This window comes from Agelaius tricolor, unplaced genomic scaffold (assembly GCF_023055355.1).
Source record: "Agelaius tricolor isolate 1412-34295 unplaced genomic scaffold, bAgeTri1.0.p SCAF_133, whole genome shotgun sequence".
In the NCBI taxonomy this organism is placed as follows: Eukaryota; Metazoa; Chordata; class Aves; order Passeriformes; family Icteridae; genus Agelaius; species Agelaius tricolor.
In genome coordinates, this window is record NW_027269393.1 from 78,320 (window position 1) to 103,865 (window position 25,546).

At 52.7% G+C, this 25,546-nt stretch overlaps 1 protein-coding gene across 9 annotated transcripts in view; it reads right to left on the reverse strand.

Annotated features, from left to right (window-relative positions):
- Positions 1-23,281, reverse strand: part of ADCY3 (adenylate cyclase 3) — a 59,143-nt gene extending 35,862 nt beyond the window's left edge. For 7 of the 9 annotated variants that reach the window (XM_071420284.1, XM_071420283.1, XM_071420290.1 and 4 more), the window contains exons 1-3: positions 22,592-23,281; positions 12,425-12,574; positions 6,125-6,255 (exon numbers count right to left, since the gene is read on the reverse strand). In XM_071420284.1, coding sequence (XP_071276385.1) covers positions 6,125-6,255; positions 12,425-12,574; positions 22,592-23,278 — 968 coding nt within the window. In that variant the 5' untranslated portion in view covers positions 23,279-23,281. Of the gene's footprint in view, positions 1-6,124; positions 6,256-12,424; positions 12,575-19,787; positions 19,803-20,135; positions 20,196-22,591 lie in introns of those variants that run through there. The other 2 variants (XM_071420291.1, XM_071420292.1) reach the window with 2 other exon arrangements.
- Positions 23,282-25,546: the final 2,265 nt, after the last annotated feature.

The following is a 25,546-nucleotide window of genomic DNA, read 5'->3' on the forward strand; positions in this document are numbered from 1 at the left end:
CAGGAATTTGTTGAGTTTTTTTTCCCAGGATTTTGGGGCAATTTCCCAGGAATTTGGGGTTTTTTTTCCCAGGATTTTGGGGCAGTTTCCAGGGAATTTGTGGGGTTTTTTTCCCAGGATTTTGGGGCAGTTTCCCAGGAATTTGGGGGTTTTTTTCCCCAGGATTTTGGGGCAGTTTCCCAGGAATTTGGGTTTTTTTCCCCCCAGGATTTTGAGGCAGTTTCCCAGGAATTTGGTTTTTTCCCCCAGGATTTTGGGGCAGTTTCCCGGGAATTTTTGGGATTTTTTTTTTCCCCAGGATTTTGGGGCAGTTTCTCATGAATTTGGGTTTTTTCCCCCAGGATTTTGGGGCAGTTTCCCAGAAATTTGGGGGTTTTTTTCCCCCAGGATTTTGGGGCAGTTTCCTGGGAATTTGGGTTTTTTTTTTCCAAGGATTTTGGGGCAATTTCCCAGGAATTTGGGTTTTTTTTTTCCCCAAGGTTTTGGGGCAGTTTCCCGGGAATTTTTGGGTTTTTTTCCCCAGGATTTTGGGGCAGTTTCCCAGGAATTTGGGGTTTTTTTTCCCCCAGGATTTTGGGGCAGTTTCCTGGGAATTTGGGGTTTTTTTCCCAGGATTTTGGGGCACTTTCCTGGGAATTTTTTTGGTTTTTTTCCCCCAGGATTTTGGGGCAAATTCCCAAGATTTTGGGGTTTTTTTTTTCCCCAGGATTTTGGGGCAGTTTCCACGGGATTTTGGGGTTTTTTTTCGAGGATTTTGGGGCAGTTTCCCGGGAATTTGGTTTTTTTTTTTCCCCAGGATTTTGGGGCAGTTTCCCGTGAATTTGGGTTTTTTTTTCCCCAGGATTTTGGGGCAGTTTCCTGGGAATTTGGGTTTTTTCCCCCAGGATTTTGGGGCAGTTTCCCAGAAATTTGGGGTTTTTTTCCCCCAGGATTTTGGGGCAGTTTCCTGGGAATTTGGGTTTTTTTTTTCCAAGGATTTTGGGGCAATTTCCCTGGAATTTGTGGTGTTTTTTCCCCCAGGATTTTGGGGCAGTTTCCCGGGAATTTGGGGTTTTTTTCCTCAGGATTTTGGGGCATTTTCCTGGGAATTTGGGGGTTTTTTTTCCAAGGATTTTGGGGCAATTTCCCGGGAATTTGGGGTTTTTTCCCCCAGGATTTTGGGGCAGTTTCCCAGGAATTTATTTGGGTTTTTTCCCCCAGGATTTTGGGGCAGTTTCCCGGGAATTTGGGGTTTTTTTCCCCCAGGATTTTGGGGCAGTTTCCCAGGAATTTGTGTTTTATTTTTTCCCCAGAATTTTGGGGCAATTTCCCGGGAATTTGTTGAGGCTTTTTTCCCGGATTTTGGGGCAGTTTCCTGACAATTTGGTTTTTTTTTCCCCAGGATTTTGGGGCAATTTCCCTGGAATTTGGGGTTTTTTCCCCAGGATTTTGGGGCAGTTTCCTGGGAATTTGGGTTTCTTTCCCCAGGATTTTGGGGCAGTTTCTCATGAATTTTGTTTTTTTTTCCCCCAGGATTTTGGGGCATTTTCCCAGGAATTTGGGATTTTTTTTTCCCCCCAGGATTTTGGGGCAGTTTCCCAGGAATTTGTGGGGTTTTTTCCCCAGGATTTTGGGGCAGTTTCCCGGGAATTTGGGGTTTTTTTGTCCCCAGGATTTTGGGGCAGTTTCCCAGGAATTTTGGTTTTTTTTTTCCCCAGGATTTTGGGGCAGTTTCCCGGGATTTTGGGGTTTTTTTTCCCCAGGATTTTGGGGCAGTTTCCCGGGAATTTGGGGTTTTTTTTCCCCAGGATTTTGGGGCAGTTTCCTGGGAATTTTTTTGGTTTTTTTCCCCCAGGATTTTGGGGCAAATTCCCGAGATTTTGGGTTTTTTTTTTTTTCCCCAGGATTTTGGGGCAGTTTCCCGGGAATTTGGGGTGTTTTTTTTCCTCAGGATTTTTGGGGCACTTTCCCAGGAATTTGGGGGTTTTTTCCCACGATTTTGTGGCAGTTTCCCAGGAAATTCCGTTGGTTTTTCCCCAGGATTTTGGGGCAGTTTCCCAGGAATTTGTGGGGTTTTTTTTTCCCCAGGATTTTGGGGCAATTTCCCCGAAATTTGGTTTTTTCTTTCCCTGGATTTTGGGGCAGTTTCCCGGATATTTGGGGTGGTTTTTCCCCAGGATTTTGGGGCAATTTGTCATGAATTTGGTTTTTTTTTTCCCAGGATTTTGGGGCAGTTTTCCGAGATTTTGGTTTTTTTTTCCCCAGGATTTTGGGCCATTTTCCCAGGAATTTGTGTTGGTTTTTCCCCAGGATTTTGGGGCAGTTTCCCAGGAATTCATTTATTTTTTTTTTCCCCAGGATTTTGGCGCATTTTCCCAGGAATTTCTTGAGGTTTTTTCCCCAGGATTTTGGGGCAGTTTCCCAGGAATTTGGGTTTTTTTTTCCCAGGATTTTGGGGCAGTTTCCCGGGATTTTGAGGTTTTTTTTCCCCAGGATTTTGGGGCAGTTTCCCAGGAATTTGTTCCGTTTTTTTCCCCCCAGGATTTTGGGGCAGTTTCCCGAGAATTTGGGTTTTTTTTCCCCCATCATTTTGGGGCAGTTTCCCAGGAATTTGCGGTTTTTTTCCCCCCAGGATTTTGGGGCAATTTCCCAGGAATTTGGGGTTTTTTTTCCCCAGGATTTTAGGGCAGTTTTCTGGGAATTTGGGGGTTTTTTTTCCCCAGGATTTTGGGGCAGTTTTCCAGGAATTTGGGGTTTTTTCCCCAGGATTTTGGGGCAATTTCCCGAGAATTTGGGTTTTTTTCCCCCAGGATTTTGGGGCAGTTTCCCAGGAATTTGGGTTTTTTTCCCCAGGATTTTGGGGCAGTTTCCCGGGATTTTGGGTTTTTTTTTTCCCAGGATTTTGGGGCAGTTTCCCAGGAATTTTTGGGGGTTTTTTTCCCAGGATTTTGGGGCAGTTTCCTGGGAATTTGGGGTTTTTTTTCCCCAGGATTTTGGGGCAGTTTCCCAGGAATTTGGGGTTTTTTCCCCAGGATTTTGGGGCAGTTTCCCAGGAATTTGGGGGTTTTTTTCCCCAGGATTTTGGGGCATTTTCCCAGGAATTTGGGGGGTTTTTTTCCCCAGGATTTTGGGGCAGTTTCCCGGGAATTTTTATGGTTTTCCCCCAGGATTTTGGGGCAGTTTCCCAGGAATTTGGTTTTTTTTTTTCCCAGGATTTTGGGGCAGTTTCCCGGGAATTTGGGGTTTTTTTTCCCAGGATTTTGGGGCAGTTTCCCGGGATTTTGTGGAGTTTATTTTCCCAGGATTTTGGGGCAGTTTCCAGGGATTTGGGGTGGTTTTTTTCCTCAGGATTTTTGGGGCACTTTCCCGGGAATTTGGGGGTTTTTTCCCACGATTTTGTGGCAGTTTCCCAGGAAATTCCGTTGGTTTTTCCCCAGGATTTTGGGGCAGATTCCCGGGAATTTGGGTTTTTTTTTTCCCCCCAGGATTTTGGGGCAGTTTCCCAGGAATTTGGGGGTTTTTTCCCCCAGGATTTTGGGGCAATTTCCCAGGAATTTGGGGTTTTTTTTCCCCAGGATTTTGGGGCAGTTTCCCGGGATTTTGGGGGTTTTTTTCCCCAGGATTTTGGGGCAGGTTCCCAGGAATTTGGGTTTTTTATCCCCAGGATTTTGGGGCAGTTTCCCGGGAATTTGGGGTTTTTTTCCCCAAGATTTTGGGGCAGTTTCCCGGATATTTGGGGTTTTTTTCCACCAGGATTTTGGGGCAGTTTCCCGGGAATTTGGGGTTTTTTTTCCCAGGATTTTGGGGCATTTTCCCAAGAATTTGCATTGATTTTTTCCCCTGGATTTTGGGGCAATTTCCCTGGAATTTGGGGTTTTTTTCCCCAGGATTTTGGGGCAGTTTCCCAGGAATTTTTTTGGTTTTTTTTCCCCAGGATTTTGGGGCAGTTTCCCAGGAATTTGGGGTTTTTTTCCCCCCAGGATTTTGGGGCAGTTTCCTGGGATTTTGGGGTTTTTTTTCCCCAGGATTTTGGGGCAGTTTCCCAGGAATTTCTTGAGGTTTTTTCCCCACGATTTTGGGGCAGTTTCCCAGGAATTTGGGGGTTTTTTTTCCCAGGATTTTGGGGCAGTTTCCCGGGAATTTGTGGTGTTTTTTCCCCAGGATTTTGGGGCAGTTTCCCAGGAATTTGGGGTTTTTTTCACCCCCCCATTTTGGGGCAGTTTCCTGGGAATTTGTTGAGTTTTTTTTCCCAGGATTTTGGGGCAGTTTCCAGGAATTTGGGGATTTTTTCCCCCAGATTTTTGGGGCAGTTTCCCGGGAATTTGGGTTTTGTTTTTTTTCCCAGGATTTTGGGGCAGTTTCCCAGGAATTTGGGATTTTTTTTTCCCCAGGATTTTGGGGCAGTTTCCCGGGAATTTGGGGTTTTTTCCCCCAGGATTTTGGGTTGGTTTCCCAGGAATTTGGGGGGTTTTTTCCCAGGATTCTGGGGCAGTTTCCTGGGAATTTTTGTGGTTTTTTCCCCAGGATTTTGGGGCAGTTTCCCGGGAATTTGGGGTTTTTTTTTCCCCCAGGATTTTGGGGCACTTTCCCAGGAATTTGGGGTTTTTTTCCCAGGATTTTGGGGCAGTTTCCCAGGAATTTGGTTTTTTTTCCCCAGGATTTTGGGGCAGTTTCCCCGGATTTTGGGGGTTTTTCCCCAGGATTTTGGGGCAGTTTCCCAGGAATTTGGGGTTTTTTTTCCCCAGGATTTTGGGGCAGTTTCCCGGGAATTTGGGTTTTTTTCCCCAGGATTTTGGGGCAGTTTCCCAGGAATTTGTTTGGTTTTTTTTCCCAGGATTTTGGGGCAGTTTCCCAGGAATTTGGGGTGGTTTTTTTCCTCAGGATTTTTGGGGCACTTTCCCAGGAATTTGGGGGTTTTTTCCCACGATTTTGTGGCAGTTTCTCAGGAAATTCCGTTGGTTTTTCCCCAGGATTTTGGGGCAGTTTCCCAGGAATTTGGTTTTTTTTTTTCCCCAGGATTTTGGGGCAGTTTCCCAGGAATTTGGGGTTTTTTTTCCACAGGATTTTGGGGCAGTTTCCTGGGAATTTGTTTGGTTTTTTCCCCCAGGATTTTGGGGCAGTTTCCCAGGAATTTGGGATTTTTTTTCCCCAAGATTTTGGGGCAGTTTCCCAGGAATTTGGGGTTTTTTTTACCCAGGATTTTGGGGCAGTTTCCCGGGAATTTGGGGTTTTTTTCCCAGGATTTTGGGGCAGTTTCCCAGGAGTTTGGTTTTCTTTTTTTTCCCCAGGATTTTGGGGCAGTTTCCCGGGAATTTTTGGGATTTTTTTTCCCCCAGGATTTTGGGGCAGTTTCCCGGGAATTTGGGGTTTTTTTCCCAGGATTTTGGGGCAGTTTCCCGGGAATTTTTTTGGTTTTTTTCCCCCAGGATTTTGGGGCAAATTCCCGAGATTTTGGTTTTTTTTTTTCCCCAGGATTTTGGGGCAGTTTCCACGGGATTTTGGGGTTTTTTTTCGAGGATTTTGGGGCAATTTCCCTGGAATTTGGGGTTTTTTTCCCCCCAGATTTTGGGGCAGTTTCCCTGGAATTTGGGGTTTTTTTTTTCCCCAGGATTTTGGGGCAGTTTCCTGGGAATTTGGGGGTTTTTTCCCCCAGGATTTTGGGGCAGTTTCCCAGGAATTTGTGATTTTTTTTTTCCCCAGGATTTTGGGGCAGTTTACCAGGAATTTGGGTTTTTTTACCCCAGGATTTTGGGGCAGTTTCCCAGGAATTTGGGGGGTTTTTCTCAGGATTTTGGGGCAGTTTCTCATGAATTTTTTTGGTTTTTTTTCCCCAGGATTTTGGGGCAATTTCCTGGGATTTTGGGGGGGTTTTTTCCCTAGGATTTTGGGGCAATTTCCCAGTAATTTGGTTTTTTTTTCCCCAGGATTTTGGGGCAGTTTCCCAGGAATTTGGTTTTTTTTCCCCATGATTTTGGGGCAGTTTCCCGTGAATTCATTTATTTTTTTTTCCCTGTGATTTTGGGGCGGTTTCCTGTGAATTTGTTTTTTTTTTCCCCAGGATTTTGGGGCAGTTTCCCATGAATTCATTTATTTTATTTTTTCCCCGTGATTTTGGGGCGTTTTCCCGCGATTTCGGGGGCCTGACCTGACGTTCTCGTGCCGGTACATGTACATGGTGTTGAACTGCTGCAGCTCCTTCTGGCTCGGGTCCTTCTTCATGTCCTTGAGCATCTCGTCGGCCACGTGCTTGGGCAGGATGGAGAGCATCAGCCGCTCCTGGCCGGGGCGGGGACACACGGAATTCCCGGCCGGAAAAAAAAACATCGGGAATTCCGAGGGGGGACAAGGGGGGGGAAAGGAAAGAAACGTCAGGAATGGCGGGGAAAGGATGGAGCAGCCTGGGATGGTGAGGGGTGGGAAGGGGATGGGGTTGAGGGTCTGTGGGTCCCATCCCAAACCATTCCGGGATTCTGGGATCCAGGAGGCTCAGGATCCATTCCCAGGGATTTTTATGGAAGTTTTGGGGAAGTGGAGTCCCGAATTCCCAAATTTCTTTCCCGGAGAGGAGTCGGGGGTTGGAATGTGGGATGGGGTTGAAGGTCCCTGGATCCCATCCCAAACCATTCCGGGATTCTGGGATCCAGGACACTCAGGATCCATGCCAAAGGCTTTTTTATGGAATTTTTGGGGATGGAAAAGGGAAGGGAGACCCTTCCTGAAGTCCCCAATTCCCAGGGAATTCCCAGAATTCCTTCCCGGAGAGGATCCGGGATGGGGATGGATCCAATGCCAGGCTGGGAATGGAGGGAATTCCCTGGGAAAAAGGGGGAAATGGAATTTGGGAAGGGATTCCCGGGCTGGGCTGGAATTCCCAGAGAATCCCCGGATCCCTGGGAGTGCCCAAGGAAAATCCCGGAGCCGTCTGGGATTGTGGGGATGGAACAGGATGGGGTTGAAGCTCCGTGGATCCCGTCCCAAACCATTCCAGGATCCTGGAATTCTCAGGATTCCGGGACACGGAGCCTGGAGTGACCCCGGGATCCGCACCGGGGTCCCCAAGGATCCCTGAGAGCTTCCCCAGGGAGAAAACCGGGATTGAAATATTCCAATATTCCCGCCGGGATCCATCCCTGGGAACAGCACCCAGCCCCACAGCACCCAATCCCACATCCCACATCCCACAAACCAGATCCCAAATCCCACAAACCAAATCCAACATCCCACAAACCAAATCCCACATCCCAAATCCCACAAACCAAATCCAACATCCCACATCCCACATCCCAAATCCCAGATCCCAGATCCCAAATCCCAAATCCCGGATCCCAAATCCCACAACCCAAATCCAACATCCCACACCCCAAATTCCACATCCTGGATTCCAAACCTCACATCCCACATCCCAAATCCCAAATCCCAAATCCCACACCCAGGGGTGAATCAGGGATGGATCAGGGATCGATGTCCATGGATCAGGGATGGATCAGGGATGGATATTCCTGGATCATGGATTGATCAGGGATGAATCAGGGATGGATATCCCTGGATCATGGGACAGATCAGGGATGGATATCCCTGGATCAGTGTTGGATCAGGGATGGATCAGGGATGGATCAGGGATGGATCGGGGATGGATCAGGGATGGATTTCCCTGGATCAGGGATGCATCAGGGATTGATATCCCTGGATCAGGGATGGATCAGGGATGGATTAGGGATCAATATTCCTGGATCATAGATCGATATCCCTGGATCAGGGACGGATCAGGGATCAATATCTCTGGATCAGGGATGGATCAGGGATGGATCATGGATCGATATTCCTGGATCAGGGATGGATCAGGGATGGATATCCCTGGATCAGGGATTGATCAGGGATGGATCAGGGATCAATATTCCTGGACCAGGGATGATCGGGGATGAATATCCCTGGATCAGGAGTGGATCAGGGATGGATCGGGGATGGATCAGGGATTGATATTCCTGGATCATGGATGGATATCCCTGGATCAGGGACGGATCAGGGATCAATATCTCTGGATCGGGGATTGATCAGGGATGGATATCCCTGGATCAGGGATTGATCAGGGATGGATCAGGGATCAATATCCCTTGATCAGGGATGCGATCAGGGATGGATCAGTGATCCATATCCTTGGATCAGGGATGGATATCTCTGGATCAGGGGTTGATCAGGGATGGATCAGGGATGGATATTCCTGGATCATGGATCGATATCCCTGGATCGGGGATGATCGGGGATCAATATCCCTGGATCAGGAGTGGATCAGGGATGGATCAGGGATCGATATCCCTGAATCACGGATGGATCAGGTATGGATCAGGGATGGATCGGGGATGGATATCCCTGGATCATGGGACAGATAAGGGATGGATATCCCTGGATCGGGGATGGATCAGGATGGATCAGGGATCGATATCCATGGATTACGGAAGGATCAGGGATGGATCAGGGATGGATATCCCTGGATCAGGGATGGATCAGGGATCGATATCCCTGGATCAGGGATAGATTTCCCTGGATCAGGGATGGATATCCCTGGATCAGGGATGGATTTCCCTGTATCGGGGCCGTTTCTGCAGCTGGAGCAGGGCCGGGCCCGCCCAGCTCCGTGTGGAATTTCCCTGGGACGCACGGAGCTCGGCTAACGAGGCCCAGGATCCCCCGGGAACCCTGCGGGGAACCCTGCCGGGAACAGCAGAGCGCGGCAGAGCCGTCACCGCAGCAACGGCCCCGCCGCCCTGTCCCTGTTCCCAAGGAACAGTCCCAAGGAACGGCCCCGTGTCCCTGTCCCCATTCCTAAGGAACGGCTCCGTGTCCCTGTCCCCATTCCCAGGAGATTCCCAAGGAACAGCCCAGTGTCCTGTCCCCATTCCCAGGAGGAGATTCGCGTGTCCCTGTCCCCATTCCCATGGAAAGGCTCCATGTCCCTGTCCCCATTCCCAAGAATGGCTCTGCGTCCCTGTCCCCATTCCTAAGGAACGGCTCCGCGTCCCTGTCCCCATTCCCAAGGAACAGTCCCGTGTCCCTGCCCCCGTTCCCAGGACATTCCCAAGGAATGGCCCCATGTCCCTGTCCCCATTCCTGGAGATTGCCATGTCCCTGTCCCCATTCCCAAGGAGGAGATTCCTATGGAAAGGCTCCGTGTCCCTGTCCCCATTCCCAAGGAAAGGCTCCGTGTCCTTGTCCCCATTCCCAGGAGGTTCCCAAGAAATGGCCCCGTGTCCCTGTCCCCATTCCCTGAAGATTCCCAAGGAACGTCTCCGTGTCCCTGTCCCCATTCCCAAGGAGGAGATTCCTATGGAAAGGCTCCGTGTCCCTGTCCCCATTCCCAAGGAACGGCCCCGTGTCCCTGTCCCCATTCCCAAGGAGGAGATTCCCAAGGAACAGCCCAGTGTCCCTGTCCCCATTCCCAGGAGGAGATTCCTGTGTCCCTGTCCCCATTCCGGGAGATTCCCGTGTCCCTGTCCCCATTCCCAAGGAACGTCTCCGTGTCCCTGTCCCCATTCCCAGGAGATTCCCAAGGAACTGCTCCGTGTCCCCACTCCTGGAGATTCCCATGTCCCTGTCCCCATTCCCAGGAGGAGATTCCCGTGTCCCTGTCCCCATTCCCAAGGAAAGACCCCGTGTCCCTGCCCCCCTTTCCAGAAGGAGATTCCCAAGGAAAGGCCCAGTGTCCCTGTCCCTATTCCCAGGAGGAGATTCCCGTGTCCCTGTCCCCATTCCTGGATACTCCCGTGTCCCTGTCCCCATTCCCAAGGAGGAGATTCCCAAGGAACTGCTCCGTGTCCCTGTCCCCATTCCCAGGACATTCCCAAGGAACAGCTCCGTGTCCCTGTTCCCATTCCCAGGAGATTCCCAAAGAACGGCTCCGCATCCCTGTCCCTGTTCCTGGAGATTCCCAAGGAACAGCCCCATGTTCCTGTTCCCATTCCCAAGGAACGGCTCCGTGTCCCTGTCCCCATTCCCAAGGAGAACATTCCCATGGAATGGCCCCGTGTCCCTGTCTCCATTCCCAAGGAACAGCTCCGTGTCCCTGTCCCCATTCCCAGGAGATTCCCAAGGAACAGCCCCGTGTCCCCGTCCCCATTCCCAAGGAACGGCCCCGTGTCCCTGTTCCCATTCCCAGGAGAACATTCCCAGTCCCTCCCAGCTCCCCAGTCCCTGCCTGGCTCAGCCCCACGGATTTCCCGGGTGGAATCTGCTCCGGAATCAATCTGGAATTCTGGGATCCGGTTCCCACCTCCCAGAACAATCCCAAGGTCCTGCCCAGAATCCCAGCCCCATTCCCAATCCCATTCCCAGCCCCATTCCCGATCCCATTCCCATTTCCCACCTGGCGCCCTGGTCCCACCTCCCACCATGATCCCAAAATCCCTCCGGGTATCCCGGGCCCATTCCTGATCCCATTCCTGGCCCCATTCTGATCCCATTCCCGGTCCCATTCCCGATCCCATTCCCGGCCCCATTCCTGATCCCATTCCTGATCCCATTCCCGGCCCCATTCCTGCTCCCATTCCCGGCCCCATTCCCGATCCCATTCCCGGTCCCATTCCCGATCCCATTCCCAGCCCCATTCCTGATCCCATTCCTGATCCCATTCCCAGCCCCATTCCTGCTCCCATTCCCGGCCCCATTCCCGATCCCATTCCCAGCTGGCGCCCGGTTCCCAGCTCCCAGCACAATCCCAGAATCCCGCTGGCTATCCCAGCCCCATTCCCAATCCTCATAGCCCCATTCCCAATCCCAATTCCCTGTCCCAATCCCATTCCCAATCCCATTCCCAATCCCAATTCCCCATCCCATTCCCATCCCAATCCCATGCTCGTTCCTGATCTCGTTCACATTCCCATTCCCATTTGCCTTTCCCAATCCCATCCCCATCCCTAATCCCACTCCCAATCCCTTTCCCATCCCATTCCCAATCCATTTCCAATCCTGTTCCTGCTCACATTCCCAATCTCATTCTCAATCCCCAATCCCAATCCCAATCCCATTCCCATTCCCATCCCATCCTCATTAGCATTCCCAAACCCATTCCAGTTCCTGATCTCGTTCCCAATCCCATCCCCAATCCCAATCCAATTCCCATCCCCATTTCCGCCTCCATTGCCGTTCCCAATTCCCACATTCCCTCATTCCCAATTCCCAAATCCCCATTCCCATCCCCACCTGCTCCTGGCTCTGCTCCTCCAGGTTGAGTTTGACCTCAATCCCATTCCCATCCCCAATTCCCATCCCCATTCCCATCCCCAATCCCATTCTCAATTCCCAGTTCCCAATTCCCACCTGCTGCTGGCTCTGCTCCTGCAGGTTGAGTTTCACCTCAATCCCATTCCCATTCCCATCCCCAATTCCCATTCCCCATTCCCATCCCCAATCCCATTCCCAAATCCCAGTTCCCAATCCCCACCTGCTGCTGGCTCTGCTCCTCCAGGTTGAGTTTGACCTCAATCCCATTCCCAATCCCAATCCCATTTCCCATTTCCCATTTCCCAATTCCATTCCCATTTCCATCCCAATTCCCATCCCCATTCCCATCCCCATTCCCACATTCCCAATCCCATTCCCAATTCCCAATCCCACATTCCCATTCCCACATTCCCGCATTCCCAATCCCCACCTGCTGCTGGCTCTGCTCCTCCAGGTTGAGTTTCACCTCAATCCCGTTCCCATCCCCATTCCTCAATCCCATTTCCCAATCCCGCATTCCCCCATTCCCATTCCCAATCCCCACATTCCCACCTGCCGCTGGCTCTGCTCCTCCAGGTTGTTTGACCTCAATCCCAATCCCAATCCCATTCCCATTTCCCATTTCCCAATCCCACATTCCCACATTCCCAATCTCACATTCCCTCATTCCCGCATTCCCTCATTCCCACCTGCCGCTGGTTCTGCTCCTCCAGGTTGAGTTTGACCTCAATCCCAATCCCAATCCCATTCCCATTTCCCATTTCCCAATCCCACATTCCCACATTCCCAATCCCACATTCCCAGCATTCCCACATTCCCACATTCCCACCTGCTCCTGGCTCTGCTCCTCCAGGTTGAGTTTCACCTCAATCCCAATCCCATTCCCATCCCCATTCCCATCCCCATTCCCATCCCCATTCCCACATTCCCGCATTCCCAAATCCCAGTTCCCACATTCCCACCTGCTCCTGGCTCTGCTCCTCCAGGTTGAGTTTGACCCCAATCCCATCCCCATTCCCAATCCCAATCCCATTCCATTCCCAATTCCCAACTCCCACATTCCCAAATCCCAGTTCCCAATTCCCACCTGCCGCTGGCTCTGCTCCTCCAGGTTGAGTTTGACCTCAATCCCAACCCCATTCCCATTCCCATCCCCATTCCCACATTCCCACATTCCCAACCCCCAAATCCCAAATCCCAATTCCCGGCATTCCCAATTCCCAATCCCCACCTGCTGCTGGCTCTGCTCCTCCAGGTTGAGTTTGACCTCCAGCGACTGCCGCGCCTCCAGGAACGCCTTCCGGTGCTTCCGGTCGGCCATGACGTACGACATGGCGCCCACGGCCACCGCGCACGCGTACAGCGCCACGTTCGACAGCAGCTGGGGAGGGAAACCACCAAAATCTGGGAATTTGGGATATTCAGGGTGGAACACCGGGATTTGGCAGGAACGGCTTCCAGTCGGCCATGACGTACAACATGGCGCCCGCCATCATGGCCGCCATGCAGTTGGACAGCAGCTGTGGGTGGGAATGGGCCCAGATTTGGGATATTTGGGATATTTGGGATATTTGGGATATTTGGGAATTTGAGATCAGGGGATGGAACACCGGGATTTGGGAGGAACGCCTTCTGGTGCTTCCGGTTGGCCATGACGTACGACACACAAGATGGCGCCCGCCATCATGGCCGCCGCGCAGGCGTGTGGCGCCGCGTTGGACAGCAGCTGGGGACGGGAACCACCAAAATTTGGGAATTTGGGATATTTGGGATATTCAGGATGGAACACTGGGATTTGGCAGGAACGGCTTCCGGTGCCTCCTGTCAGCCATGATGTAAAACGTGGCGCCCGCCATCATGGCCGCCGTGCAGTTGGACAGCAGCTGTGGGTGGGAATGGGCCCAGATTTGGGATATTTGGGATCACGGCATGGAACACCGGGATTTGGGAGGAACGGCTTCCGGTGCTTCCGGTCGGCCATGACACACGACACACAACATGGCGCCCGCCATCATGGCCGCCGCGCAGGCACGCGGCACCACGTTGGACAGCAGCTGGGGACGGGAACCACCAAAATTTGGGATATTTGTGATATTTGGGAGTTTGGGATCATGGGATGGAATTGGGGTGGGGTTTGGGATCAGGGAAATTCAGGCTGGAAGGGCGGAGATTTGGGATCGGGGGATCTTCGGGACAGAATGGCGGGAATTTGGGATCGGGGGATTTTTGGGATAGAACGGCGGGAATTTGGGATCGGGGGATGTTCGGGACAGAATGGCGGGAATTTGGGATCGGGGGATGTTTGGCATGGAACAGTGGGAATCTGGGATTGGGGAATTTTCGGGGTGAAAGAGCGGGAATTTGGGATTGGGGGGATCTTCGGGATAGAATCGAGGGAATTTGGGATCGAGGGATCTTTGGGATGGAATCGAGGGAATTCGGGATCGGGGATATTCGGGATGGAACAGCAGGGATTTGGGATCTCAGGATTTTTGGGATGGAATGGAGGGAATTTGGGATCTCAGGATTTTTGGGATGGAGTGGAGGGAATCTGGGATCTCGGGATCAAACAGCGGGAATTTGGGATTGTGGGATATTCAGGATCCAGCAGTGGGAACTTAGGATTGCAGGATATTCGGGATGGAAGGGCAGGAATTTGGGATCGGGGGATATTTGGGATGGAACAGCCGGAATTTGGGATCGAGGGATCTTCAGGAATTTGGGATCGGGGGATATTTGGGATGGAACTGCAGGAATTTGTTATCATGGGATCTTTGGGAAGGAAGAGGAGGAATTTGGGATCACGGGATATTCGGGATGGAAGAGCGGGAATCTGGGATCTCAGGATCAAACAGTGGGAATTTGGGATTGCAGGATATTCAGGATGGAAGGGCAGGAATTTGGGATCGAGGGATGTTCGGGATGCAATGGCAGAAATTCGGGATCGGGGATATTCGGGATGGAACAGCAGGAATTTGGGATCTCAGGATTTTTGGGATGGAGTGGAGGGAATTTGGGATCTCGGGATCAAACAGCGGGAATTTGGGATTGTGGGATATTCAGGATGAAAGAGCGGGAATTTGGGATCAGGGGATTTTTGGGAACAAACTGCAGGAATTTGGGATCACAGGATATTTGGGATCAGGGGATATTCGGGAACAAAGAGCAGGAATTTGGGACCAGGGGATATTTGGGATAAAACAGTGGGAATTTGGGATCACAGGACCATTGGGATAAAAGAGCGGGAATCTGGGATCACAGGATTTTTGGGAACAGCAGGAATTTGGGATGAAAGAGCTGGAATTTGGGATCACAGGATTTTTGGGAACAGCGGGAATTTGGGATCGCAGGATTTTTGGGAACAGGGGGAATTTGGGATCGTGAGATCTTCGGGAAAAAAAAAACAGTGGGAATTCGGGATCACAGCATCTTTGGGAAGAAAGAGCTGGAATTTGGAATCGTGGGATATTTGGAATGAAAGAGCGGGAATTTGGGATCCCAGGATCATTGGGATAAAAGAGCAGGAATTTGGGATGACAGGATTTTTGGGAACAGCGGGAATTCGGGATCACGGGATCTTCGGGGAAAAAAACCAGTGGGAATTTGGGATCAGAGGATCTTTGGGAAGAGAGAGTGGGAATTCGGGATCATGGGATCTTCGGGAGAGAACAGTGGGAATTTAGGATCACAGCATCTTTGGGAAGAAAAAGCTGGAATTTGGAATCGTGGGATATTCGGAATGAAAGAGTGGGAATTTGGGATCACAGGATCATCGGGATAAACGAGCGGGAATTTGGGATCACAGGATCGTTGGGATAAAGGAGCAGGAATTCAGGATCCCAGGGTTTTTGGGAACAGCGGGAATTTGGGATGAAAGAGTGGAATTTGGGAACGCAGGATTTTTGGGAATAGCGGGAATTTGGGATCACAGGATCTTCGGAAAAAAAAAACAGTGGGAATTTGGGATCGTGGGATCTTTGGGAAGAAAGAGCTGGAATTTGGATTCGTGGGATATTTGGAATGAAAGAGCAGGAATTTGGGATCTCAGGATCATTGGGATAAAGGAGCGGGAATTCGGGATCACGGGATTTTTGGGAACAGCGGGAATTTGGGATGAAAGAGCTGGAATTTGGGATCACAGGATCATTGGGAACAGCGGGAATTTGGGATCACAGGATTTTTGGGAACAGCAGGAATTTGGGATCCCAGGATCTTTGGGATGAACGAGCGGGAATTTGGGATCGCGGGATCTTCGGGAAAAAAAAAACAGTGGGAATTTGGGATCGTGGGATCTTTGGAATGAAAGAGCAGGAATTTGGGATCACAGAATCATTGGGATGAAAGAGCAGGAATTCGGGATCACAGGATTTTTGGGAACAGCAGGAATTTGGGAATCCCAGGATCTTTGGGAGGAACCATCAGGAATCTGGGATCGCGGAATCTCCGGGACGAATCCCGGGATGCGCGGATCCCGCGCCGGCCCCGATCTCCAGCCCCCAGGGAAAACCTCAGGATCCCCCCGGAGAAGCTTTGGGAAAAGGATCCGGGGGGATCCGGGCGGATCCCGCGGCGCCGCTCCCCGGGAATCGCAGCCGGAAGGTTCCGGAAACGCGCGGCCGGGCTCCGGATCCGGATCCCTGGGAACGGCCAAAAAATCTGGGAGAGGTCCCGGCCCGGCCCACCGGGAACGCCCAGGGCAGGGGGTGGAGCCTGGGAGAGCCCACGGGATTGGTCCAGGCCCAGGGGGTGGAGCCCATCCTCGGGCGGGGTCCTGATCCCATGGATGGGATCCTGATCCCATAGGGTGGGATCCTGATCCTATAGGGTGGGATCCTGATCCCATGGATTCCATCCTGACCCTATGGATTGGGTCCTGATCCCATGGATTGGATGCTGATCCTATAGGGTGAGATCCTGATCCCATGGATTCCGTCCTGGTCCCATGGATTGGATCCAGATCCCATGGAATGGGTCCTGATCCTATAGGGTGGGATCCTGATCCCATGGATTCCATCCTGACCCCATGGATTCCGTCCTGATCCCATGGAATGGGTCCTGATCCCATGGATCGGGTCCTGATCCCATGGACTCCATCCTGACCCCATGGATTGGGTCCTGACCCCATGGATTCCATCCTGATCCCATGGATTCAATCCTGATCCCATGGATTCAATCCTGATCCCATGGATTCCGTCCTGGTCCCATGGATCGGGTCCTGACCCCATGGATTCAATCCTGATCCCATGGAATGGGTCCTGATCCCATGGATTCCATCCTGACCCCCTGGATTCCATCCTGATCCCATGGATTCCATCCTGACCCCATGGATTGGGTCCTGACCCCATGGATTCAATCCTGATCCCATGGATTGGGTCCCGATCCCATGGATTGGGTCCTGATCCCATGGATTGGGATCTGATCCCATGGAATGGGTCCTGACCCCCTGGATTCGATCCTGATCCCATGGATTCAATGCTGATCCCATGGATCGGATCCTGATCCCATAGGGTGGGATCCTGACCCCCTGGATTGATCCAGGTCCATGGGATGCATCCCATCCTTGGGTTGGGTCCTGACCCCATGGATTGGAATGGTGAAAATCCCAGGAATGCTGAAAACGCCGGGAATGCTGAAAACCCCAGGAATCCTCTCACCCACCCCATTCCAGCTCATCCCAAAAAATCCCCCCCGATGTGTCCTGGGATCCAAAACACTTCCCAGATCCCAGATTTTGGGGGGATGGTCCTGATCCCAAATTCTGTGGGAAAAGCTCAAATCCCAAATTCCGCAGGAAAAGCTCCAGTCCTGAACCCCAAATTCTGTGGGAAAAGCTTCGATCCCAGATTCCAAATCCTGCAGGAAAACCTCTGATCCCAAATCCCAAAATTCTGCAGGAAAAGCTTGGATCCCAGATCCCAAAATTCTGCAGGAAAAACTCCAGCATGGAGGAGATCTCAGATCCCAAATCCTGCGGGAAAATCTTCAATCCCAGATCCCAAATTCTGTGGGAAAATCTCCGACCCCAAATCCCAAATCCTGTGGGAAAAGCTCTGATCCAGATCCCAAATCCTGTGGGAAATGCTCCAACATGGAGAAGATCCCAGATCCCAAATCCTGTGGGAAAAGCACCGATCCCAAATCCCAAATATTTTGTGGGAAAAGCTCTGATCCAGATCCCAAATTCAGGAGGAAAAGCGCCAACATGGAGGAGATCCCAGATCCCAAATCCTGTGGGAAAAGCACCGATCCCCAATCCCAAATATCTTGTGGGAAAATCTCAAATCCCAGATCCCAAATTCTGCAGGAAAAGCACCGATCCCGAATCCCAAATATCTTGTGGGAAAAGCTCTGATCCAGATCCCAGATTCTGTGGGAAAAGCTCCGATCCCAGATTCCAAATCCTGCAGGAAAACCTCTGATCCCAAATCCCAAAATTCTGCAGGAAAAGCTTGGATCCCAGATCCCAAAATTCTGCAGGAAAAACTCCAGCATGGAGGAGATCCCAGATCCCAAATCCTGCGGGAAAAGCACCGATCCCAAATCCCAAATTCTGCAGGAAAATCTCAAATCCCAGATCCCAAATCCTGCGGGAAAAGCACCGATCCCGAATCCCAAATATTTTGTGGGAAAAGCTCTGATCCAGATCCCAAATTCTGTGGGAAAAGCGCCAACATGGAGAAGATCTTGGATCCCAAATCCCGCGGGAAAAGCTCTGATCCCAAATCCCAAATTCCACAGGGAAAGCTCCGGTCCTGAACCCCAAATTCTGTGCGGAAAGCTCCGATCCCAGATCCCAAACCCTGCAGGAAAAGCTGTGATCCCAAATCCCAAAATTCTGCAGGAAAAACTCCAGCATGGAGGAGATCCCAGATCCCAAATCCTGCAGGAAAAGCTCTGATCCTGAATCCCAAATTCTGCAGGAAAATCTCAAATCCCAAATCCCAAATCCTGTGGGAAAAGCTCTGATCCCAAATCCCAAATTCTGTGCAGAAAGCTCCGATCCCAGATCCCAAATCCGGCAGGAAAAGCACCGATCCTGAATCCCAAAATTCTGCAGGAAAACCTCTGATCCCAAATCCCAAAATTCTGCAGGAAAAACTCCAGCATGGAGGAGATCCCAGATCCCAAATCCTGTGGGAAAAGCACCGATCCCGAACCCCAAATATTTTGTGGGAAAAGCTCTGATCCAGATCCCAAATTCAGGAGGAAAAGCGCCAACATGGAGGAGATCCCAGATCCCAAATCCTGTGGGAAAAGCTCTGATCCCAAATCCCAAATCCTGTGGGAAAAGCACGGATCCCCAATCCCAAATATTTTGTGGGAAAAGCTCTGATCCAGATCCCAAATTCTGTGGGAAAAGCTCCAACAAGGAGAAGATCCCAAATCCCAAATTCTCCGGGAAAATCTCTGATCCCAAACCCCAAATCCTGCGGGAAAAGCTCCAACACTGAGGAGATCCCAGCTGGCAAATCCTGCAGGAAAAGCTCTGATCCCAAATCCCAAACCCTGGAAAAACTCCAATCCCATTCCCAGCCCATTCCCAGCCCCATTCCCGCTCCTGCCTGGCCAGAACCCCTCCATCCATGGAATTCCCGCCCCATTCCCAGTCCCCAGTCCCTCTCCATTCCCATCCCTTTTCCCCAATTCCCTGCCCCATTCCCACCATTCCCACTCCCATTCCCAGTCCCCATTCCCAGTCCCCATTCCCTGTCCATTCCCATCCCTTTCTCTTTCCATTCCCGCCATTCCCACCCCACTCCCAGCCCCATTCCCGCACCTGCCTGGCCAGAACCCCTCGATCCATGGAATTCCCGCCCCATTCCCAAACCATTCCCAGTCCCCATTCCCATCCCATTCCCTCTCCATTCCCATCCCTTTTCCCCAGTTTCCTGCCCCATTCCCAGCATTCCCAACCCATTCCCTGACCAATTCCCACCATTCCCACTCCATTCCCAGTCCCCAGTCCCTGTCCATTCCCATTCCATTCTTTATCCCCATTCCCACCATTCCCATTATTCCCATCCCTTTCTCAGTCCATTCCCATCCCATTCCCATTATTCCCACTCCCATTGCCAGTCCCCATTCCTGCTCCTGCCTGGCCAGAACCCCTCAATCCAAGGAATTCCTGCCCCATTCCTGCACCTGCCTGAGCCCTTGATCCATGGAATTCCCGCCCCATTCCCGCCCTAGTCCCATTCCTTTCCCATGCCATTCCTACGCCATTCCTTGTCCATTCCCACCCTATTCCCACCACTCCCAGCCCCATTCCCGCACCTGCCTGGCCAGAACCCCTCGATCCATGGAATTCCTGCCCCATTCCTGCACCTGCCTGAGCCCTCGATCCATGGAATTCCCACCCCATTCCTGCCCCATTCCCACCCCAGTCCCATTCCATTCCCATCCCATTCCTACGCCATTCCCAGTCCATTCCCACCCCATTCCCATCATTCCCACCCCATTCCCAGCCCCATTCCCGCACCTGCCTGGCCAGAACCCCTCGATCCAAGGAATTCCCGCCCCATTCCCAAACCATTCCTGTCCATTCCTTGTCCATTCCCACCCTATTCCCACCACTCCCAGCCCCATTCCCGCACCTGCCTGGCCACCTCCCCTCAATCCATGGAATTCCTGCCCCATTCCTGCACCTGCCTGAGCCCTCAATCCATGGAGTTCCCAGCCCCATTCCCAAATCATTCCTGTCCATTCCCATCCCTTTTCCACAATTCCCAGCCCCATTCCCATCCCATTCCTGCTCCATTCCCTGCCCATTCCTCCACTCCCACTTGCCTGGCCACCACCCCTCCATCCATGGAATTCCCGCCCCATTCCTGCCCCATTCCTGCCCCATTCCTGCCCTAGTCCCATTCCATTCCCTTCCCATTCCCAGCCCATTCCTGCTCCATTCCCACTCCTTTTCCACCATTCCCGCCCCATTCCCGCACCTGCCTGGCCACCTCCCCTCGCTCCGCGTGTCCCGGCCCCCTCTGGAAGTGGGCGATGCCCAGGACAGCAGCAGGATCCGCGCCAGCCCCAAAACAGACCCTGCCCCATTCCCTGCCCCATTCCCTGCATTCCCAACCCATTCCATGACCAATTCCCACCATTCCCAGTCCCATTCCCAGTCCCCATTCCCAGTCCCCATTCTCCGTCCATTCCCATTCCATTCTCTTTCCATTCCCTCCATTCCCAGCCCATTCCTGCTCCATTCCCATCCCATTTCCACAATTTCCTGCCTGAGCCGGCGATCCATGGAATTCCCGCCCCATTCCCACACCTGCCTGGCCACCTCCCCTCGATCCATGCAATTCCCACCCCATTCCCAAACCATTCTCTTTCCATTCCCACCATTCCCAGCCCATTCCCAGCCCCATTCCCAGCCCCATTCCCGCACCTGCCTGTCCAGAACCCCTCAATCCATGCAATTCCCGCCCCATTCCCAAACCATTCCTTGTCCATTCCTTGTCCATTCCCATCCCTTTTCCACAATTCCCAGACCCATTCCCATCCCATTCCTGCTCCATTCCCTGTCCATTCCTCCACTCCCAGCCCCATTCCCGCACCTGCCTGGCCACTTCCCCTCAATCCATGGAATTCCCACCCCATTCCCGCCCCATTCCTGCCCCAGTCCCACCCCATTCCCATCCCATTCCTATGCCATTCCCTGTCCATTCCCACCCCTTTTCCATCACTCCCACCCCATTCCCACCCCATTCCCGCACCTGCCTGGCCACCTCCCCCTCCATCCATGGAGTTCCCATCCCATTCCCAAATCATTCTTTGTCCATTCCTTGTCCATTCCCACCCCTTTTCCATCATTCCCACCCCATTCCCAGCCCCATTCCCGCACCTGCCTGGCCAAAACCCCTCGATCCAAGGAACTCCCGCCCCATTCCCAGCCCCATTCCCGCCCCTGCCTGGCCACCTCCCCCTCCATCCATGCAATTCCCGCCCCATTCCCAAATCATTCCTTGTCCATTCCTTGTCCATTCCCATCCCTTTTCCCCAATTCCCTGGCCACCTTCCCCTCCATCCATGGAATTCCCAGCCCCATTCCCGCACCTGCCTGGCCACTTCCCCCTCAATCCATGGAATTCCCACCCCATTTCCAGTCCCTATTCCTGTCCATTCCCATTCCATTCCCATTCCATTCCCTCTCCATTCCCACCATTCCCACACCATTCCCAGCCCATTCCTGCTCCATTTCCATCCCATTGCCACAATTCCCTGACCCATTCCCACCCTATTCCCGCACCTGCCTGGCCAGAACCCCTCGATCCATGGAATTCCCACCCCATTCCCAGTCCCCATTCCCATCCCAGTCCCTGTCCATTCCCATCCCAGTCCCTGTCCATTCCAATTCCATTTCCATAACTCTCTGCCCCATTCCCAGCATTCCCAACCCATTCCCTGACCAATTTCCACCATTCCCACTCCCCATTCCCAGTCCCCATTCCCTGGCCCCATCCCCATTCCATTCTTTATCCCCATTCCCACCATTCCCATTATTCCCATCCCTTTCTCAGTCCATTCCCATCCCATTGCCATCCCATTCTCTTTCCATTCCCACCATTCCCAGCCCATACCTGCTCCATTCCCATCCCATTTCCACAATTCCCTGCCCCATTCCCAGCCCCATTCCTGCACCTGCCTGGCCACCTCCCCTCGGTCCATGGAGTTCCCAGCCCCATTCCCAAACCATTCCCACACCTGCCTGAGCCCTCGATCCATGGAATTCCAGCTCCATTCCCACCATTCCCGCCCCATTCCCGCACCTGCCTGAGCCCTCGGTCCATGCAATTCCCAGCCCCATTCCCGCACCTGCCTGGCCACCTCCCCCTCCATCCATGCAATTCCAGCCCCATTCCCACCATTCCCACCCCATTCCCATCACTCCCACCCCATTCCCAGCCCCATTCCCGCACCTGCCTGGCCAGAACCCCTCAATCCAAGGAATTCCTGCCCCATTCCTAAATCATTCCCTGTCCATTCCCATCCCTTTTCCATCATTCTCACGCCATTCCTGCCCCATTCCCGCACCTGCCTGGCCACCTCCCCTCCATCCATGGAATTCCCGCCCCATTCCCAAACCATTCCTTGTCCATTTCCACCCCTTTTCCATCATTCCCACCCCATTCCCATCCCATTCCTGCTCCATTCCCTGCCCATTCCTCCATTCCCAGCTCCATTCCCGCACCTGCCTGGCCAGAACCCCTCAATCCATGCAATTCCCACCCCATTCCCAAACCATTCCTTGTCCATTCCCATCCCTTTTCCGCAATTCCCAGCCCAATTCCCGCCCCATTCCCAGCCCCATTCCCGCACCTGCCTGGCCACTTCCCCCTCCATCCATGCAATTCCCAGCCCCATTCCCAGCCCATTCCCAGCCCCATTCCCGCACCTGCCTGGCCACCTCCCCTCGCTCCGCGTGTCCCGCTCCCCTCTGGAGGTGGACGATGCCCAGGACGAGCGCGTGCCCGCCGCAGGAGGCGGCCGCCAGCAGCAGGATCCGCGCCAGGCGCAGCGGCAGCGTCAGGAAGCAGGAGAAGGCGAAGAACGCCTGCCAGCCCGCCGTGTCCACGGCCTCCGGGAAACTCCGGCGGAATTCCAGCCCCAGCAACGCCCAGAGCTGCGCCACCGTCAGCGCCCACAGCCCGCAGGGCAGGAATTTCTGGCAGAAATCCTCGGGGAGCAGCCGCGATTTCAGCAGGAGGAAAATCGCCCCGTGCGCCACCAGCCCGGCCAGCGCCGCCAGCGCCGGGAAAAGTTTTTCCATGCGGGAAAAGCCGGCGCACATGCCCAGGATGTAGCAGTCGAAGAGGGCGGAGAAGACGACGAGGACCAGCAGGGTTTCGTGGCGCTGGCGGCGGAAATAAGTCTGGTAGAGCTTTTCCAAGGATTCCGGAGAGAAGGAGAAACGCCGGGAATGCGGCAGGCACGGGCAGGGGCCGCCCCAGGGGCCCTGCGGGGCCGGCGAGTCCCGGGACCGGCGGAGATTCCCGTCGGGATCCGATGGGAAACTCAGGGAATAATCGGCCGAGTACTCGGCCGAGAATTCGGGCTCGGAGAAGGCGCGGGTCCTGGGCATGGTGGGCGCCAGGGATTGGAATTTTGGGGTTCCCGGGGTTTTTTTTGGGATTTTTTTCCAGAGGGAATCGCGGGGATGCTCAGCGCAGCAGCGTCACCGGCGGCATCGCCGCCCTGCGGGGCCTGGGCGATCCTCGGGCGGCTTCGATCGCCCCGGGGAAAATCCCGGGATCGGGAATTTCGGAGGCCGGGATTCCCGGCTGAGTCCTGGAATTCCTTCCCGGCCGAATCCCGGCTCCTTCCCGGCCAAATCCCGGCCAAATCCCGGCCGAATCCCGGATTTTTCCCGGCCGATTCCCAAAATCCTTCCCCGGTTCCTGCCTCGCCGGTTCCCGGCTGATTCCCCAAATTCCTTCCCGGTTTTCTCCAGCTGATTCCCGAATTTCCTTCCCAGCCACTTCCCGGATTTTTCCCGGCCGAATCCCGGTTCCTTCCCGGCCGAATCCCGGATTTTTCCCGGATTATTCCCGGTCCTTTCCCAGCCAATTCCCGGCTCCTTCCAGGCCGAATCCCGAAATTCCTTCCCGGTCAATTCCCGCAATTTCTTCCCGGTTCCTTCCCGTGCAATTCCCGGATTTTTCCCGGTCCTTTCCCGGCTGATTCCCGAATTTCCTTCCCGGCCGAATCCCGGCTCCTTCCCGGCCGATTCCCGGATTTTTCCCCGTCCTTTCCCGGCCGAATCCCGAAATTCCTTCCCGTGCGATTCCCGGATTTTCTTCCCGGTTCCTTCCCGGTCAATTCCCGGCTGATTCCTGAATTTCCTTCCCGGCCGAATCTCAGCTCCTTCCCCGCCGATTCCCGGATTTTTTGCCCGGGTTATTCCCGGTTCCTTCCCCGCCGATTCCCGGATTTTTTTCCCGGTTTTTTCCCGGTTTTTCCCGGTTTTTTTCCCGGCTCCTGGGGCCGGTTCCCAGCTGCTTTTCCAGGCGCTTTTTCCCAGCTTTCCCAGCTCTGCCCCAGAGATGTCGCGATGCCTGCCCTGCTCCTCCTTCCCGACGCGAGCCGCAAAAACCGGGCCCGAAAAAACCGGGAAAAATCGGGAAAAACCGCAAAAAAACCGGGAAAAATGATAAAAAATAAGAATATGAGTGAGGGGCGGGAATGAGGGGCGGGAGGCGATCCCGGCGGCGCTTCCCGGTTCCCGCATCCTTTTCCCGGTGCGGGGTTCGGCGGGGCTCGGGTGCGGTGGGAAAAGCTCGGGGTGGAAAAACGGGAAGGGATGGGCCGGGATGCAGGCGGGGCCGCCCCCGGAACCCTCGGAGCGCCGGGATGGGGAAAAACAACTAAAAAAAACAAAAAAAAAAAAAAAAAAAACCAAAAAAAACCCCAAAACCCCCCCCAAAAAAACCCAAAAAACCCCCCCCACCAAAAACCCCCACAACAACCCCCCCCAAAACAAACCCCCAAGAAAACCAAAACCCCCCCCCAAAAAAACTAAACCCCCCCCAAAAAAACCCAAAAACCCAAAAAAAAACCCCCCAAAAAACCCAAAGAAAACCCCAAAAAAACCCCCCCAAAAAACCCAAAAAAAACCCCAAAGAAAACCAAACCCCCCCCAAAAAACCAAAAACCCCCCAAAAAACCCCCAAAAAACCCAAAAAAAACCCAACCCCCCCCCAAAAAAACCCCCCAAAAAAACCCAAAAAACCCCCCCAAAACCCCCCCAAAAACCCAAAAACCCCAAAAAAAACCCCCAAAAAACCCCCAACCCCCCCCAAAAAACCCCCCAAAAAAACCCAAAAACCCCCAACCCCCCCCAAAAACCCCCCCAAAACCAAAAAAAACCCCAAAACCCCCCAAAAAAACCCCCCCAAAAAACCCAAAAAACCCCCCCCCAAAAAACCCCCCAAAAACCTCCCCCAAAAAAACCCCCAAAACCCCCCCCGAAAAAAAACCCAAAAAAAAACCCCAACCCCCCCCAAAAACCCCCAAAAAACCCAAAAAAACCCCCAAAAAACAAACAAAAGAAAAACAAAAAAAAAACTCAAAAAACCCCAAAAAAATAAAAACCAAACCAAACCAACAAAAAAAAAAAACAAAAGCCCAAAAAACCAACAAAAACCAACCAAAACCCCCCAAAAACCCCCTAAATCCCCAAAAAACAAACAAAAGAAAACCCAAAAAAACCCCATAAAAACCCCCAAAAAAACCCCAAAACCCCCCAAAAAAACCCCAAAAAACCCCCAAAAAACAAAACAAAACAAAAAACCCCAAACCAAACCAACCAAAAAAAAAAACACCCAAAAACCAACAAAAAACAAACAAAACC